The sequence below is a fragment of the Porites lutea genome, chromosome 10 (assembly GCF_958299795.1).
Source record: "Porites lutea chromosome 10, jaPorLute2.1, whole genome shotgun sequence".
Taxonomy (NCBI): domain Eukaryota; kingdom Metazoa; phylum Cnidaria; class Anthozoa; order Scleractinia; family Poritidae; genus Porites; species Porites lutea.
The window spans coordinates 28847110-28862482 of record NC_133210.1 but is presented as its reverse complement, the minus strand read 5'-3'; the positions used below and the strand labels follow the sequence as shown (position 1 = coordinate 28862482).

The 15373-nt window shown below is 40.9% G+C and overlaps 1 protein-coding gene across 1 annotated transcript in view; it reads left to right on the top strand.

Moving 5' to 3' along the window:
* The window catches only part of LOC140949861 (dynein axonemal heavy chain 8-like), a 66769-nt gene extending 53011 nt beyond the window's left edge, over positions 1 to 13758 (top strand). Inside the window, exons 69-88 of the mRNA XM_073399005.1 lie at positions 257 to 412; positions 1364 to 1453; positions 1721 to 1813; positions 1921 to 2025; positions 2758 to 3011; positions 3583 to 3773; positions 4658 to 4779; positions 5270 to 5388; positions 6167 to 6369; positions 7242 to 7315; positions 7623 to 7775; positions 8463 to 8618; positions 9084 to 9200; positions 9463 to 9564; positions 10027 to 10187; positions 10864 to 11020; positions 11600 to 11752; positions 12292 to 12351; positions 12805 to 13056; positions 13258 to 13758. Coding sequence (XP_073255106.1) covers positions 257 to 412; positions 1364 to 1453; positions 1721 to 1813; positions 1921 to 2025; positions 2758 to 3011; positions 3583 to 3773; positions 4658 to 4779; positions 5270 to 5388; positions 6167 to 6369; positions 7242 to 7315; positions 7623 to 7775; positions 8463 to 8618; positions 9084 to 9200; positions 9463 to 9564; positions 10027 to 10187; positions 10864 to 11020; positions 11600 to 11752; positions 12292 to 12351; positions 12805 to 13056; positions 13258 to 13545 — 3006 coding nt within the window. The 3' untranslated portion in view covers positions 13546 to 13758. The remainder of the gene's footprint in view (positions 1 to 256; positions 413 to 1363; positions 1454 to 1720; positions 1814 to 1920; positions 2026 to 2757; positions 3012 to 3582; positions 3774 to 4657; positions 4780 to 5269; positions 5389 to 6166; positions 6370 to 7241; positions 7316 to 7622; positions 7776 to 8462; positions 8619 to 9083; positions 9201 to 9462; positions 9565 to 10026; positions 10188 to 10863; positions 11021 to 11599; positions 11753 to 12291; positions 12352 to 12804; positions 13057 to 13257) is intronic.
* The last annotated feature ends 1615 nt before the right edge of the window (positions 13759 to 15373 follow it).

The following is a 15373-nucleotide window of genomic DNA, read 5'->3' as shown; positions in this document are numbered from 1 at the left end:
GAAAACATTGCATGGTGCTATTTATTTAGTATGTATTGGTTAATTTTGAGTCTGTGAATAAAATCCTATGGTGTTACCATTCAAATGAAACCTCTTCAGCAGTACTTTCACATGGTGCTATTTATTTAGCATGTAGTGGTAACTTTTGAGTCTGTGGATAAAATCCTGTGCTGTGACCTTTGCTTTTGAATCTTTGAATGAAATCCCATGGTGAACTCCTTGAATTGTTAAACTCTTTGAACTTTCTGCTATTTAGGTGACATCACTTAACCACAAGTACTTCCGAAATCATCTGGAAGACTCCCTGTCACTCGGAAGACCTCTTCTTATTGAAGACGTCGGAGAGGAACTAGACCCTGCTTTGGACAATGTGCTGGAGAAAAACTTCATCAAGTCTGGCTCTACTTACAAAGTAAGTTCTACTTACAAAGTAAGTACCTTGCTAATGCATACCTGCAGCCAACATAAAAACGGAGCAAGAAATAACGATTTTTATCCATTTCCAAGTTGTTATATTATTTCTGATTCTTGTATCGTAATTGTTAAATTGTTCGCACCGTGTAAGACTTATCTTAATTCGCAATTTCGTTCATTTCGTGTTTAAAAAGAGGACTGAGGCACTGTTCGAGTTCCGAAACACCAATGCAAAGCTTTTGAAACACCACTACCAGAAACTTGATTTCGTATAACAGTGATTAAATGAGAAAGCAAGCAAATCCTGGTAAATCTAACGGAAATATAAAACTGACGAAGTGATCAATCATCTGAGATATTTCTCTGTGTTTCGTTCACCTGTAGAGTCATGTTTTTAGATCTTCTCTTTGACGCTACTCGCGAGAACGGGATATATGGTAGAGAGCTCGATACAACTACTATGCGAAAGCAGTTGTTTGGTTTTGACGTCACAATCGGTTTGAAATTTGAGCGCGCGCGGAAGAATTTTTAACGAAATCCGTAGGCTCGCGCGTCACTTTGGCTGTATTTTGCTGACAGTTTCGTACGCTATCGGTAAATATTAGAGTATTGTCAAAAATGGAAAAGGAAAAATATTAGCACCGGCATCGGCGTCATTATCAGTATCGCTAATAGTATTAGCATTAGCATTAGCATTAGTATTTGTATTAGTATTAGTATTAGTACTAGTATTAACATCAGCATCAGTATCAGTATCAGTATTGCTAATAGCATTAGTGTTAGTATTAATATTAGCATCAGCATTAGCATTAGTATTAGTGTTGGTGTTAGTGTTGGTGTGAGTGTTAGCATCAGCATCAGTATTAGTATCAGTTCCCTCCTTTCAAGCTGTTAAATAAGTCAGTTTAGTTTTCACTTGCTCATATTAACAATCAAGTGTTTCCGTTAGGTTAAAGTTGGCGATAAAGAATGTGATGTGATGAGCGGCTTTAAAATGTACATCACCACAAAGCTGGGAAATCCTTCCTACACACCTGAGGTTAGAGACGTTGTTACCATCTTCGAGTATCTTCTGTATTGTGTTTTTAAAAAAACTGAGTTAAAGGATTGTGTAGCCGCTGCTTTGCGCAGGAAGTGTCGCTTTCCCACCGCTAAGCGAAAATGGCAACAGCTGTAGCATTTGCATTCCAATTCTCTTAAATCATATGTGGGAAAGTTTGCGAATATTAACAGTTTGCTATCCGATCATACATAGTGGATTTCATAATCTTAACCTGTGTAATTGCACGGTTTTTTGGCTGTTTAGGTGAGCGCTCGCACAGCAATTATTGACTTCACTGTGACGATGAAAGGACTGGAAGAACAACTTCTTGGAAGAGTGATTAACACCGAAAAAGAGGTGAACCTTTGTTATTCTTTACCCTGCGTAAACCTAAGATTCGAGATGTCATATCATCCAAAGGAAGTGTTACGTTTTCATTTTAACTTAGACGCCATGTTTTACAGGAGCTAGAAGCAGAACGGGTGAAACTCATGGAAGATGTAACAACAAATAAAAGAAAGATGAAGGAACTTGAAGATAATCTATTGTACAGGCTCACAAGTACCCAGGTGAATTTAGCTTTTAGACTGGTAAAACGATAATAGTTTTCTTGTAGTTGTGGAAAAGGTTAAGGCTGGTTGTTCCAATGAAAAGCACCAGCACCTAACCTCCTTCTGGGTCTGAGAAAACCGTTTATTGTATCAGTGTGCGACTCGTACATCTACTAGCAGATTTATTGCTGGACCTCAAGCGTGACTTATATTCCCTAAGAAAACGAAAACTATCTTTTCTTTGTAAATGATAGAAAATAAATAGGAATTAAAAAAGTCCAAGAATGGACGATCATCCCCAGTTTGGTAGATGTAGCGAAGATAACGCAACGTCAAACGAGAACGCGAAGGCGCGCGAAGAAGGACTGAACGCGACCTCTGGTACCTAAATGCAGCTCTAATTAGTCAAGTCGGTTTTTACTTTTGCACGCGCCGTCGTCACTGTCTTCTCTTTGTCTTTTCTTAATCTCCTTAGTAGATGAGATACGACTTGACTGAATTACTCCGAATTGTAACCAAGGTCTATAAACACGACTTTTCTCAGCGGTCGGTTACATAATCCAACTGTTCTTGCAATAACAAGAGAGGCTACTTGCAATACTCTCTACCATATTCAAGATTTGGGTAGTCTAATCTGTTCATTGCTTGGTCTTGACTTGTCATGGCTATTCTATGCCACCCACGTGGGCCATTTAACCGCTTGCTACGGGGCGGGGCGCGTGCCTTAAACCTTATTTTCATCTTATTCAGGGTTCCCTAGTAGAGGATGAGTCTCTGGTAGCAGTGTTGAAAACTACTAAAGAAACAGCCGAGGAAGTGAGCGAGAAGCTTACTGTTGCTGCTGAGACTGAAGTGAAGATCAACTTGGCTCGTGAGGAGTTCCGCCCTGTTGCCACGCGCGGCTCCATTTTGTACTTCTTAATCGTCGAGATGAGCATGGTGAATGTCATGTATCAGACGTCACTTAGACAGTTCTTGGGGATCTTCGATCTGTCCATGGCAAGGTAGTAGCACTGAGAAGTCAATTAATTCTTAACTAGTTCATTCTTCTGACGTCAGACAAATAACTATGGAGAGCGTTTTTTTGATGCGCAATTTGTTCTCTTGCAAGAGACTGGAGGAAAAGCACTCTTTTTTTAAACACATTTCAGTATCTTTTTCTATAGATCGATGCAAGACTTTCCACTTACCCATTCCCTGACTCAACGTTTTAATAGCATCTTACGTAGGGTCAGAATGTTGGTTTTGCGAAGGGGAAGGTGGGCAGAAGATTCTGGGAATTGAAACTGACCTCTTACCCCTCCCCTATTAGTGTTAACATTGACTAAGGGGCGGGTAGGTGGAAGGTCTAGCATCGAGCCCTGCCCTGTGTTAAACCTATGGCCGAAGGAGACAACTCAAAGCAAAATAATAACCTCCAAATCGGTAGACTTAAGGGTTGGCTGAGGCAGGCTTTGTTAAACTTAACGACCAGATTAAAAAATCGCCACATTTGTCCGTAAATATTCAGCCCTTATCATTCTGCTCCAACTAAGTATCGTGGAATGGTATTATTGAATTTTTTTTTGTCAACAGATCTGAGAAATCACCCATTCCAGCGAAAAGGATCCAAAACATCATTGAGTTTCTCACCTATGAGGTCTTCAAGTATTCGTGCCGTGGTCTGTATGAGAACCACAAGTTCTTATTTACTCTTCTTCTGGCGCTCAAGATCGACATTCAGGGCGGAAAAGTCAAGGTTCAAGAATTTCAGACGCTAATAAAAGGTTTGCAACATCATGGTTTTTACTCCTGCGCGAATCAGTCAAAAACAAGAGGAAGCAGCTAAAATTTCTTTCTGAAGACCAAGAGTAGAGGACAACACGTAGTTCAGCTATTTAGAATATATCTTCACATATCTGGCGCATAATACGATACACATCACTTGAATCTTCTTTAAGACTTACCACACGTAACCAATTGCTTCAAACGCCTGAATGCACAAGAAAAAATATTGACGTTTCAATTATTTTACGTCACAAAGACCTTTGACACGCAAGCGCGAGCGACAGAACACTCGCGCGAAAAGCGCGAGATAGTTGCATAACGTACTTGAGTTCCAAACTTCTAGTTGAAAGGGCGCTTTTACAGCCGATTACGAATATGTTTGTATACGTTGATTAGAAGGCGGTGTTATGGCCGACGTTTTAAAATATATATATTCACTTAAGCTGATGTAACGGGGTATGAAGTGCCAGAGAACTTCACACGATCAGTTCTACCATGCGCGCGCTTGTTTCCTCATTATTTTGCGTTCAAAATGTAGCCGCGTGTAGCACCGTTTAGCCTCGTCCTACCGGGAGATTGTTAAGGCAGTTATTAGGGAGTTTAAGCAACGACTTTTTTTGAGCGACACACGTCAAACGGAAGTGGAATTTTTTAACTCTTAGGCTGTGATTTTGAACAAATTATTGGGCAAATTGTCTCCATAAGAATTAAAAAACTTAGCAATACAAATTTGGTAGCGTCAAGGCATATTAAAAGAGAAAAATGCTTACTTCTGGTCGGCGTGCGTCGCTCAAAAACGTCGCTGCTTAAACTCCCTATTATCCTATAAAAGAAATGCATACTGCATGTTTTAAATAATGACATCATGTGCCTCTCTGTGAAGGTGGCGCGGCGCTTGATCTGAAGGCCGTGCAACCCAAACCCGGCAAGTGGATCATGGATATGACATGGCTTAACTTAGTGGAGCTAAGCAAGTTGCCGCAGTTCTCAGGAATATTAGATCAGGTTTGTCAGTGAAACACCAATAGGCAGCTATAACAGCAGATTTACGACCAACTTGTCCATTGCCCAGCTAGGTAAATTGTTGGAACATATAACTTGCTATTAAATCAGTTTTTTTAGTATTGAAGTGCCTTGGAGCATGAGCAGCCATAGTTACTGATGTACCAATGTTTAGGTAGCTTTGTAGGCAGACTGGAATCTGTTAGAAGCGTCTCGCAGCTCTAACAAGACCTTTCACGATTGTTTGGGAAACTTGTGAACGAACAAAGTTAACAATGGAACTTGGCCCCAAAACAAAAGAGCTGCGACTTAATTATAAGGGTCCAATGAAGTTAGAGGATCTAAAGATGTGCGAGGCAAACGCTCTGTTAGGCAGGCATTCAAAGAAGGAGAAAACCATAGGTCTCCTTCCTTTTCTAATCAACTCCCGCCAAAAAGACAAATAAAGGTGTCGCTGGATTCCTTTTACTAAAACAGTTCGATCCACCCAAAGGTTCGTCGCAATGAGTCTGGTTGGAAACAGTGGTTTGACCAAGATGCACCTGAGGAAAGCCACATGCCTGATGGTTACGAAAGCTCGTTGGACACCTTCAGGAAACTTCTTTTAGTCAGGTTTGTGTTTATTGTTTTTTATTTTTAATAATATGTTGTTAACACGAATTTACCTTTTACTTGTTATTATAGAAACGTACTTTCAAGGGCTAGTTTAGAAGAGGCAAGGTCACGGCTCTATAGGCAACTTCGAATTCATACCGAACGATCACAAAATTAAATGAAATCTCAAAAAAAAGAAAAAAAATTGAAATTGTAATTTGTTTACCCACGGAGCGCTTAGGAGTTTTTAACAACTCGTTGAAACGTGTCCGTGCGTTCCAGATCGAATTGGAATTTGGAAGTGTTGGTTTTTAAGAAGAGGGGAAATCGGAGTACCCGGATTAAAACCTCTCAGAGCAAAGGAGAGAACCAACAACAAACTCACGTAAAGCGTCGACGCCAGGATTCGAACCCGAGCCACACTGGTAGAAGGCGATTGCTCTCACAACTGCGCCTCCCTAGCTCTCCCCAGCTTCCTCAAACACGAGGAATAAAATAGTGGCGCAATATTGGAGTCAACTAATTTTTCTATAATCTAGACTATGATATACGAAATGCCGTGAACTGTCCTTATTTTGCACGGAAACCCAAATCCATAAGGAATGTGAGTGTTGTAACGGAGGATCTCCTACTGAGGAATGTGATCACCCCTAACCTTCCCTGAGAGAGTCCGGCAGGGTTGATAGAGAGCCCTCGCTGATTGCATGATTGATTAATTGTGTGATTTATTTAATAACTGACAGATTGATCGATCGATTGATTGACTGATTCCTTTTTTGATTGAAATACTACACAGGTCTTGGTGTCCTGACCGTACCCTGCACCAGGCTCGTAAATACATAGCAGACACCATGGGTGAGAGGTATGCTGAAGGAGTGATCCTTAACCTGGAAGCTACCTGGGAAGAGAGCAATCCAAGGACGCCACTCATATGCTTTCTGTCCATGGGCTCTGATCCTACTGGAGCTATTGAGAACCTGGCTAAACGAAAGGGAATTGGTACGTACGGAGAAAATGTAACTTTAGGCCGATTTGCTTGCTTCTTCAGGTTTTTGATTTAAATATTTGATTTCGGGTCCAAAAAGTTACCGGGACGTTCGAGAAACGAACCCCGGCTTATTACGGTTGACCTTTGGGCTTGTGGTCTATGTATTTGTTATCTTGAACTTTTTCCCCTTAAACTAGTGTATCTGTGGAGTCTGTGGAAGTAACAAACGGAGAAATAGAGACATACTAGTAAAAGCTAATAGAGAGAGAGAGAGAAACAACGCCCACACCTCTTAACGTCAAGTTAATTCTAGTAAAAATTTTACTTTACCCTTGAGGGAGGTTTTTCTCGCTTATCTTTGTGAAGGTAGATATCGATTAACGATCTACAATAGTAAGAACAAAAAAAACTGAAGGTGTCTCTGTTTGCCTATTCAGTGTGGCCGGCGTTCATTTGCATCAGAAGCATTATGTGCTTCTGTTTGCACTCATTATTCCTCCAGGGCTAAGGGACTGTCCACACGTGGTGACTGGATACCGGCACAAAATGGTGTTGTGGTCATACCTTAAGTACCCGATATGTGACTGTACGCATAGTTTTTCCATTTCGCCCTGTCGGACACCATTTAATTTGAAACATGAGCTTAGCAGCAAGAAAAACGCATTGGACTGCCCGGAACTTACAAAAATTGTGTGCACACAGGGACCGCCTCACCCGGTGCCCACTTTTATACTCGAGCACAAGGTCGAGACCTTGTACCCGGGTACCGGCACAGTTCCCGTGTTCTAGCGTGGGTACTTGAAAAAAGGGTATGGTCACATTAGTGCCCAGCGACTGCTGTATTAGGGCACCAAGTGTAAACGCTGCCTGTAATTTGTTTCAGAATGCCGAGCAGTATCAATGGGACAAGGACAGGAAGTGCACGCAAGGAGACTTCTTCAACAGTCTATGGCTGCGGTACGTTGTTATAGTTAATATCAATTTGATATTTTGCTTACAAACACAACGTAACAAAATCTGGGAGATCGACCTGTCGGGCTGAGGCATTTTCATCGGAGCTTTCCCATTGAGGAGGTAATCCTAAATATCCCAGATTCCTTAAGAGAAATATTTTTTATCTTTTAAGCCCAGCTACTCAAAGCACTGCCCCGCTTCAGGCGAGCTGATTTATTCTTTCCGCGCGCTTTCCCGTCGTCAACTGACGTTCCGGTTCTATTGCTAAATCAGTCTAATAACTGCACAGACTTGTGTTTTGTATCAACAGGGGGGATGGGTACTACTTCAGAACTGCCACTTGGGATTAAACTTTATGGACGAGCTTCTGGAGACAGTTACTACTGCAGAGTCATCACATGAAGGCTGTAGAGTCTGGATCACTACTGAAGTACACAATCAGTTTCCCATCAGCTTATTACAGGTACGCTCAGTGAAACAAGCTTAAACATTCAGTTATCAGTTCTCTAAGATACTTGAGTAAATTTGTATGGTGGCTTTCTGTTTTTGTTTGTTTGCCGGCACTACAGTGAAACCTGTAGTGTGACGATTCCTGGAACGCGCATAGTAGCGTTGTCCGCTGAATACAGGTTCATTTGACAGAAAATCTGGTGTCCAGTTAATACAGGAAGTTCTTTCATGCGAAGTTTGGTAAACACTGACACTGCATAGACGTCCCTCTACAGCAACTCAAGACCTGATGCTGTTTTATTAGTTGCACCCTGTAATGTATTGTTTGTCGTTTTATGTAAAGGCCAGACTCAAAATATTAATGTTACAAAGACAATTCCGTTTGTAACAACTTAAACCTAAGTGCAACGCTTAATCATATAGGCCCCTCTTAATAGATATCCTTGAACTCTACTCAGAAGAGATGATCTCACATTTTATCTGTACATTGTGTACACTAGCCCTCCACCAAGCACAGCAATGAGCCACCACAGCGCGTGAAGCCAGGGCTCGGACAATTAACCTACTTGTTTCCAGACGAATGTTTTAAGTAGGAACGACAGGGCAACCCTTGATCTTATAGGCCCGCCTTACTAGATATTCTTAGACTGAAATTAGAGGAAATGATCTCACCAAGTTATTTGTACATTGTGTTCACTAGTCTTCCATCAAGTTCACCAATGAGCCGCCACAGGGCGTGAAGCCAGGACTGAAAAGAACCTACGCTGGTATCACCCAGGATCAGCTGGACATTACTAACATGCCACAGTGGAAACCTACTCTCTATGCTGTTGCCTTTTTGCATACCGTAGTTCAGGTAAACTGGCGCTATCAGTGATTGTTTAAGACTTTGTAGTGGCCTACCCACGATCTTTATCCGCCCATTTATTTATTTATTTTTTATTAATGACCAAAATACACAAAATACTCTTTCTGTCATGAAGACGAGTCATTATGATACACTGACACCGGGGTTTCTTTTGTTTGTTTTTCGGCGCGTCAATGATAACAAACTGGTGTGAGTGTATTCCTGTTTCTCAGTGTTAACTCGTGATTTGAAGGATGGGTCTTAAAGTAGTTACTGAATGGTTTAGACAGACGGTCTAGATAACCTTGCCGAAAACTCTTAAAAGGGGCATGCACTTCACCCCACCCTAGGCAGATTTGGACTAGGGTTGCCACGCATGTTGAGTCTCTCTTTCGCATCAACCGAGGTTTTACTTGCTAAAGAATCGCGCACCAGTACACTCTTAAAACTTCAGACGTTTTCGTGTCATTACAGGAACGGCGCAAGTTTGGTCCACTGGGCTGGAATATTCCTTATGAGTTTAACCAAGCGGACTTTGCAGCGAGCGTGCAGTTCGTGCAGAACCATTTGGATGATATCGATCCGAAAAAGGTGAAGTATTTGGCGAACTATAATGGTGATACTTGTTTTTTTTTGTTGTTCCAGACGGATACGTATTATGTCTCTTTTAATTTGCTTCCTCCAATGGCGTGAAAAGGGGTCATTTTCTTTCTGTGGCCACCGATTTTCAGTTCCTAGCAAAAGAGAAAGGAAGAGCAAAGTGATATCCCATACTTGCAGTCAAATCAATCTACCATGGCAGCAATCTCCTATCCAACTATTATTATATATTACCGATATGTATCAATTGTAGGGCGTGTCCTGGAACACGGTGCGTTACATGCTTGGAGAGGTGCAGTATGGAGGCCGTGTCACAGATGATTATGATAAGAGGCTCCTCAACACTTTTGCTAAGGTACCTTTCAGCCATTTTCCTATTAATCTTCTTTTTGCTGGTTAAGAATTTAGAAGGGCTCCTGAATTGTACCTTCTAGAACATTAGTCTCTATTTTATTTTGTTCTATTTCATTTCATTACACTAATTTCGCCCATGACGCGCACACATAAAGAGAACGGAAGTGAAGTACGACGGCTTTTCTGACCGTTTCGTCCCGTGTCGGTATCCCTGAATCAGAGATTCATTGTATTTCTCCCCCATACTTAACACCGATGACTGCGAAACTTTCAACCGTCAAAAGGTAGACAATGCATTTTACATGTTAACAGACTCACCTCTATCAAGATAAGGGCATATAAGTTACTGCTAAAGCGACAAAATATACTATTATTATTATTATTATTATTATTATTATTATTATTATTATTATTATTATTATTATTATTATTATTATTATTATTATTATTATTATTGTACTAGGTATGGTTTGGAGAGCACATGTTCACCGATGACTTCTGTTTCTACACTGGTTACAAGATCCCCAAATGCCGCAGTTTGGAGCAGTTCTTTGAAGCTATCCAAGCGCTTCCATCTGTTGATACTCCTCAAGTCTTTGGCTTGCATCCTAATGCTGATATCACGTAAGTATCTTTAAAAATTCCGTGGAAGGAACTAAACGAATCTACATGTAAGACATTTTACAACGGTACATCAATTTAGCATTTTCTAAATCATCTTGAAATTTTAATCAGACGAGAATAATGAGGGCGGTCGTTTGTATTTTTTTCCACCATATTTTTAAGATTGTTTTCCGACTTTCACATTCACGTGCAAAACACTCGAAACGATATTTTGGCTCTCCGCTGAGTTTCTTAACTTGGAGGACCGTACTGAAAACTGAAGGTTGCTGTGGCAGGTGGTTGCTAAGCCTTAAGGTGACCTCTCTCGAAAATCTTTATTATCGTTGTAAACACATGTGTTTGTAGGCGCTCTGTTGATAATAAAGCACTTATCCTAACCTCTCTGAGTTCTCCTCGTTACTTTTAGTTATTCCCATTAAGTTATTTTTCTTGATGTAATATTCTCTAGTCTCATTTATTTTATTAAATGTAGTTTATGAAAATTTTAGTGTATTTTTTAAAGCTTTTGATAGTGTTTTTATTAAAAGTTTAGGAAAATTGAAAAGTACTTTATGGTGAATAAAAACGCGAACTTCGACAAAGCCATTATGCCAATGTCATGGTAATACGCGAGCAAGCTGTCACTATCTGAATATACTTACTAATTCCTTTATAAAATTTCTAACTTATCTTTCAGTTATCAGAGTAATACCGCCAAAGACGTGCTGGATACTATCATGAGTATTCAACCCAAGGACTCAGGGGGAGGGTCTGGGGAGACCCGTGAGAGTGTGGTTACCAGGCAGGCAGACGATATGTTGGAGAAACTTCCAAACGACTATGTACCACATGAGGTAACAGCGCTAACTAGACAGAAAAATAAAATTGTCTTTATTCAGCGTCACTTACGGGAGATTACAGTGGAGCCCTTATGCTCGCGAAGCGCGCGTAGAGGAACACCACAGAAATGTTTATGACAAATCGTTCGCCCGTACGTCCTCTCCATCATATTAGCGGATGTGAAATGTCGCACTTACTCGTTTGGACAGCCATGTTTTGGTCAATTGACAGTTGTCAACATAGGTTGTCCTCTGATCAGTTTCCCATGGCTGTATCGTGGGCTCAGGTGTACAACCACCAGTTATTGGTTTTCAATTGATCGCAGGTTCAGGTCTTTTTTTTTTGAGGAATTCATTTTGCTTCCTGCGTAAGGCAAAAGTTGAAATTCTTCAGAAAGATATTTCTTAAAAGATCTCTCGAGAGCTTTGCTTTTGGTTTCGCTCGGCTAAATCTACACTATATATAAATGTTGTTTTGGAATTAGAACTCAAATGGTGTTATTCTTACAAGCAAGGTAGCTTAGGTGAGTCAATTGCGTTTTCTTAGCGGCACAGGTTGTTAGGCAGATGCCTCAGTAATATTTTTATCCACAGGTGAGAGCGCGGCTTCAGAAGATGGGAGCTCTGGCGTCCATGAACATTTTTCTCAGACAAGAAATTGATCGCATGCAGCGAGTGATCTCCTTGGTTCGGCAAACATTAACCGATCTCAAACTGGCCATAGAAGGAACCATTATAATGAGCGAGGTAACGAAGGTTTCCTCTTTTATCGAACCATCTCCCTTATTATTAAAACCATTGTTTACTGTTTAAAGCCTGGAAGGAAAACTTATCACCGTTACCCCTAATGACCGCAAGAGAAGTCACCCATCGTCTTTTATGGCACCTACCTTTCAGTATTCCTGTTCAGTGATCATTTCTGTTCAGCGTTTTTTTTTAAGTGAAAGCGAACAAATCTTGCGTGTGGTCCAGTTATGTGATCCGTTTCGAGTTTCCTTCACTGTTACAGATTTTCTTTGTAAATCTCGAGTATTCTAGCCTGCGCGGTTTTTGGTGTCGGTCAAGTCAAACCTTTTCTAATGGCCTCGCCCTTCGCGACTTAGGTCGATGGCCGAAGATCTGTCGGTCTGCAGCCGACACCGAAGCATCCAGCCCCAAGTGAGAAAAATAACCTCTGGTACCAAGGGTACCAGTATTCAAAATAGAAACAAAGAGTGCTCCCGCTATTCTGTTATTCGCCGCTCTACTGTTATGATTGCGTTCACACCACTGCTGTTGTTTTATAGAACTTACGTGATGCATTGGACAATATGTATGACGCTAGAGTTCCTGCACTGTGGAGAAAAGTGAGGATTTATCTGAATGACCTAGAAGTGATCAAATCCATGATTTTTCTTCGTTTTTCTTACATGTGTTCTTGTTTTGAATTTTACTACTGTGTCATTACACTGTTGCAACATAAAGATAAAAATCAAGTAAGCTGTGCAGCAGAATAAACAACTCACTAGTACACGTCCAAGTCGTCGTGCAAGTCTTATATAGCGCAGAAGGAAGATATAAACCTTACTCTATGTTTTGGTCGATGCTACACTGGACGTGTTTCTAATTGCTGGCAATTCTTTAGTAGTATCTCTGGAGACAAATTAAATTAACATCTTTCTGTGGATCCTGTTGCTACCAGGAGCAGTAGCAAGATAATTTCTTATTTTTGTGATTCTGGTTTTCACTATTTAATGATAAAGAATCTTAAGAGTTTATAAAGAAACTAAAATTTCTTTATTCTTTATTTTATCCCACAGATTTCATGGGAGTCATCCACTTTGGGCTTTTGGTTCACGGAGTTCCTAGAACGAAATAACCAGTTTTCCACGTGGATATTTAATGGCCGACCAAACGTGTTCTGGATGACGGGCTTCTTCAATCCCCAGGGCTTTCTTACCGCCATGAGGCAGGAAGTTACGCGTGCGCACAAAGGCTGGGCTCTGGACTCTGTCGTGTTGCATAATGACGTCATAAGGGCTATGAAAGAGGACATAAACTCACCTCCATCGGTAACTAACCAAGTCTATCTCTTAAATCTCCCTTTCTGCTTCTCACCAAAAAGAAGTAAGAGAGTAAAAAATCACCGGAAATTTTTAATGTTGTATTTGTGCACGCTACGGTAGACAAGTGTTCAAGTAGCTATATCACGAAATTTATCAAGATCCGGATCAGGATCCGGGCCTCCTAAATACCATTATTTTGAATTACAGGAGGGCGTTTACATTTATGGCCTGTACCTGGATGGTGCTGGATGGGAACGTCGAGGCTGTAAATTGATCGAACCTCAGCCCAAGGTTCTTTTCACTCTACTACCAGTCGTACACGTGTACGCAGTTAATTCCACTGCGCCAAAGGATCCAAGGCTTTACCAGTGCCCTGTTTACAAAAAGCCACAGAGGACAGACCTAACTTACATCACCCCCTTGTGGCTTAAGACAGTACAGAGCCCTGATCACTGGATCCTCAGAGGGGTGGCCTTGCTGTGTGATATTAAGTGAAAACAATTCGTGTTAATTTTTGAAATCCCTTCACTTCTCATCCGTTATGTACATCACATGATACTTCTATTAACTGCAGTTTACATTCCGTTCGCCTTTACTTTTTGACTCTTTAGAAAGGTAATTTGTCAGTACTTTCTCAATGTAAAAAACACATTTTGAAAAAGTATTTCATGAAAAATTTAAATAAATAGCTAAAACGTGTTTTACTGAGAAGAATGACTGCTCTTACTGTTATATCCTAGCCACTTCTAAATGGTACAGAACAGTATACTGTAACCCCCTCAGAAGGGTCACAGCCTCGGCTTTTAAAACCCCAAAACCGGTTCAGCCGCACGCGATCACAAAATTAATGCTGCAAAGCTAGTGTAGCCACGCCCCGACTCAGCAACCATGGAAGCGGGGTCAAATACGAGTCCTTCTGGCTTCAGGTTACATTCTCCTGTTAAGAAATGTTAGGTGGTTGAGGCTGTTCCAGTTCAATGTGTTCTACATTTTTATGATGTAGTGACTCAGCGTTTTTTGATATCTTTCGATGACTGCTAAAAGGCCATCATAAGATCGATATTGGCTGCAATTACTCCTCGACTGCCTCTTGACGTAGCAACAATTGTTTGTATAATTTTTTTTTTCTTTGAAAGCATCTTTGTATCCGTAATTAACGCTAGGGAGGCAAGACAGTTGGGGCCTTGGGGGAGTGACTTCAATGGAAAATTCTGTGGAAATAACTGATGATAGCTTTAGTAGAAGGCAGGTTTTCATCCCACAAGGAATACATGAACCCTATGACATCACATTGGTGGTCCATGATGGTAAAAAGATCAAGGTTCATCGACGTGTTTTTTCTGAGGCCAGTCCTGTCTTGGAAAAAATGCTGAATAGCGAGATAAAAGATACTCATGAAGGAGTAGTTCGGTTGGAAATGATAACCGAGCTTGGTTTGATGGAGCTGTTGGAGTATATTTACACTGGTAGTGTTCCGATATCAGTAGACGACAATGCGCAGGATTTGGTTGTAGTGGCAGATTATTTTGATCTTCCGCATGCCGTGTGACCTTTCTTATTGCCAAAATGGTACCCCCTTCACATACCTAGTTTAGACTAGTAGTAATCAAAGATTAATAAGTGCGTTCGAAGTTCAATGAATTTAGCTAAAATCATACAAAAACAGAGGAGGAAATTAGTTGAGAGATTAAATGAGAAAGACGAAGTATTTAAAGAGCAACATGAACAATAGCAACTTTAATAGTGAAACCCAAATATGTAACCAAAGATGTTTATCTACTTAGTTACAATGTAGTTTAGTTGACCGCTATGGGTCAAAGCACAATGGCTTGGTAGATTTGCTTTGAGACAACTTTGTGTCAGAGTTATCGGTTGATTTGCTTTGTTGTTCGGCAAATTCGAGGACATCAATTCAAAGCAGGAGAGCAGCGAAGGTCTTCGGTTTGTTGTAGTTCGGACAACGCCGACATCGGGCTTTCTACATGCTCTTGGAGTACTAAAAAGTTTCCTGGTAAGGCTTTGACAAGTTGAAGCGATGAACTTTTTAAGAAACATCGCATGAAGTTTGAGAAAAATAAATGAACTTACCGAATAATCCAAAGATATCCACGGAGGCGACACGGACGCACGAGCAGCTTGCACTCGCACGAGGTATAGTTGCGTGCGCACTCGCACGAGGTATAGTTGCTTGCGCATAAAAATAGTTGTGTGCGCATGTCCACCAGGTGAGCCCGCAATTTCTTTGGCCGGCTATTGGGCTTAAAATTCGTGCGCGCGCTTAATAATTATTCAAAATGGCGCAGATTTTGAACATCGCCCGTCC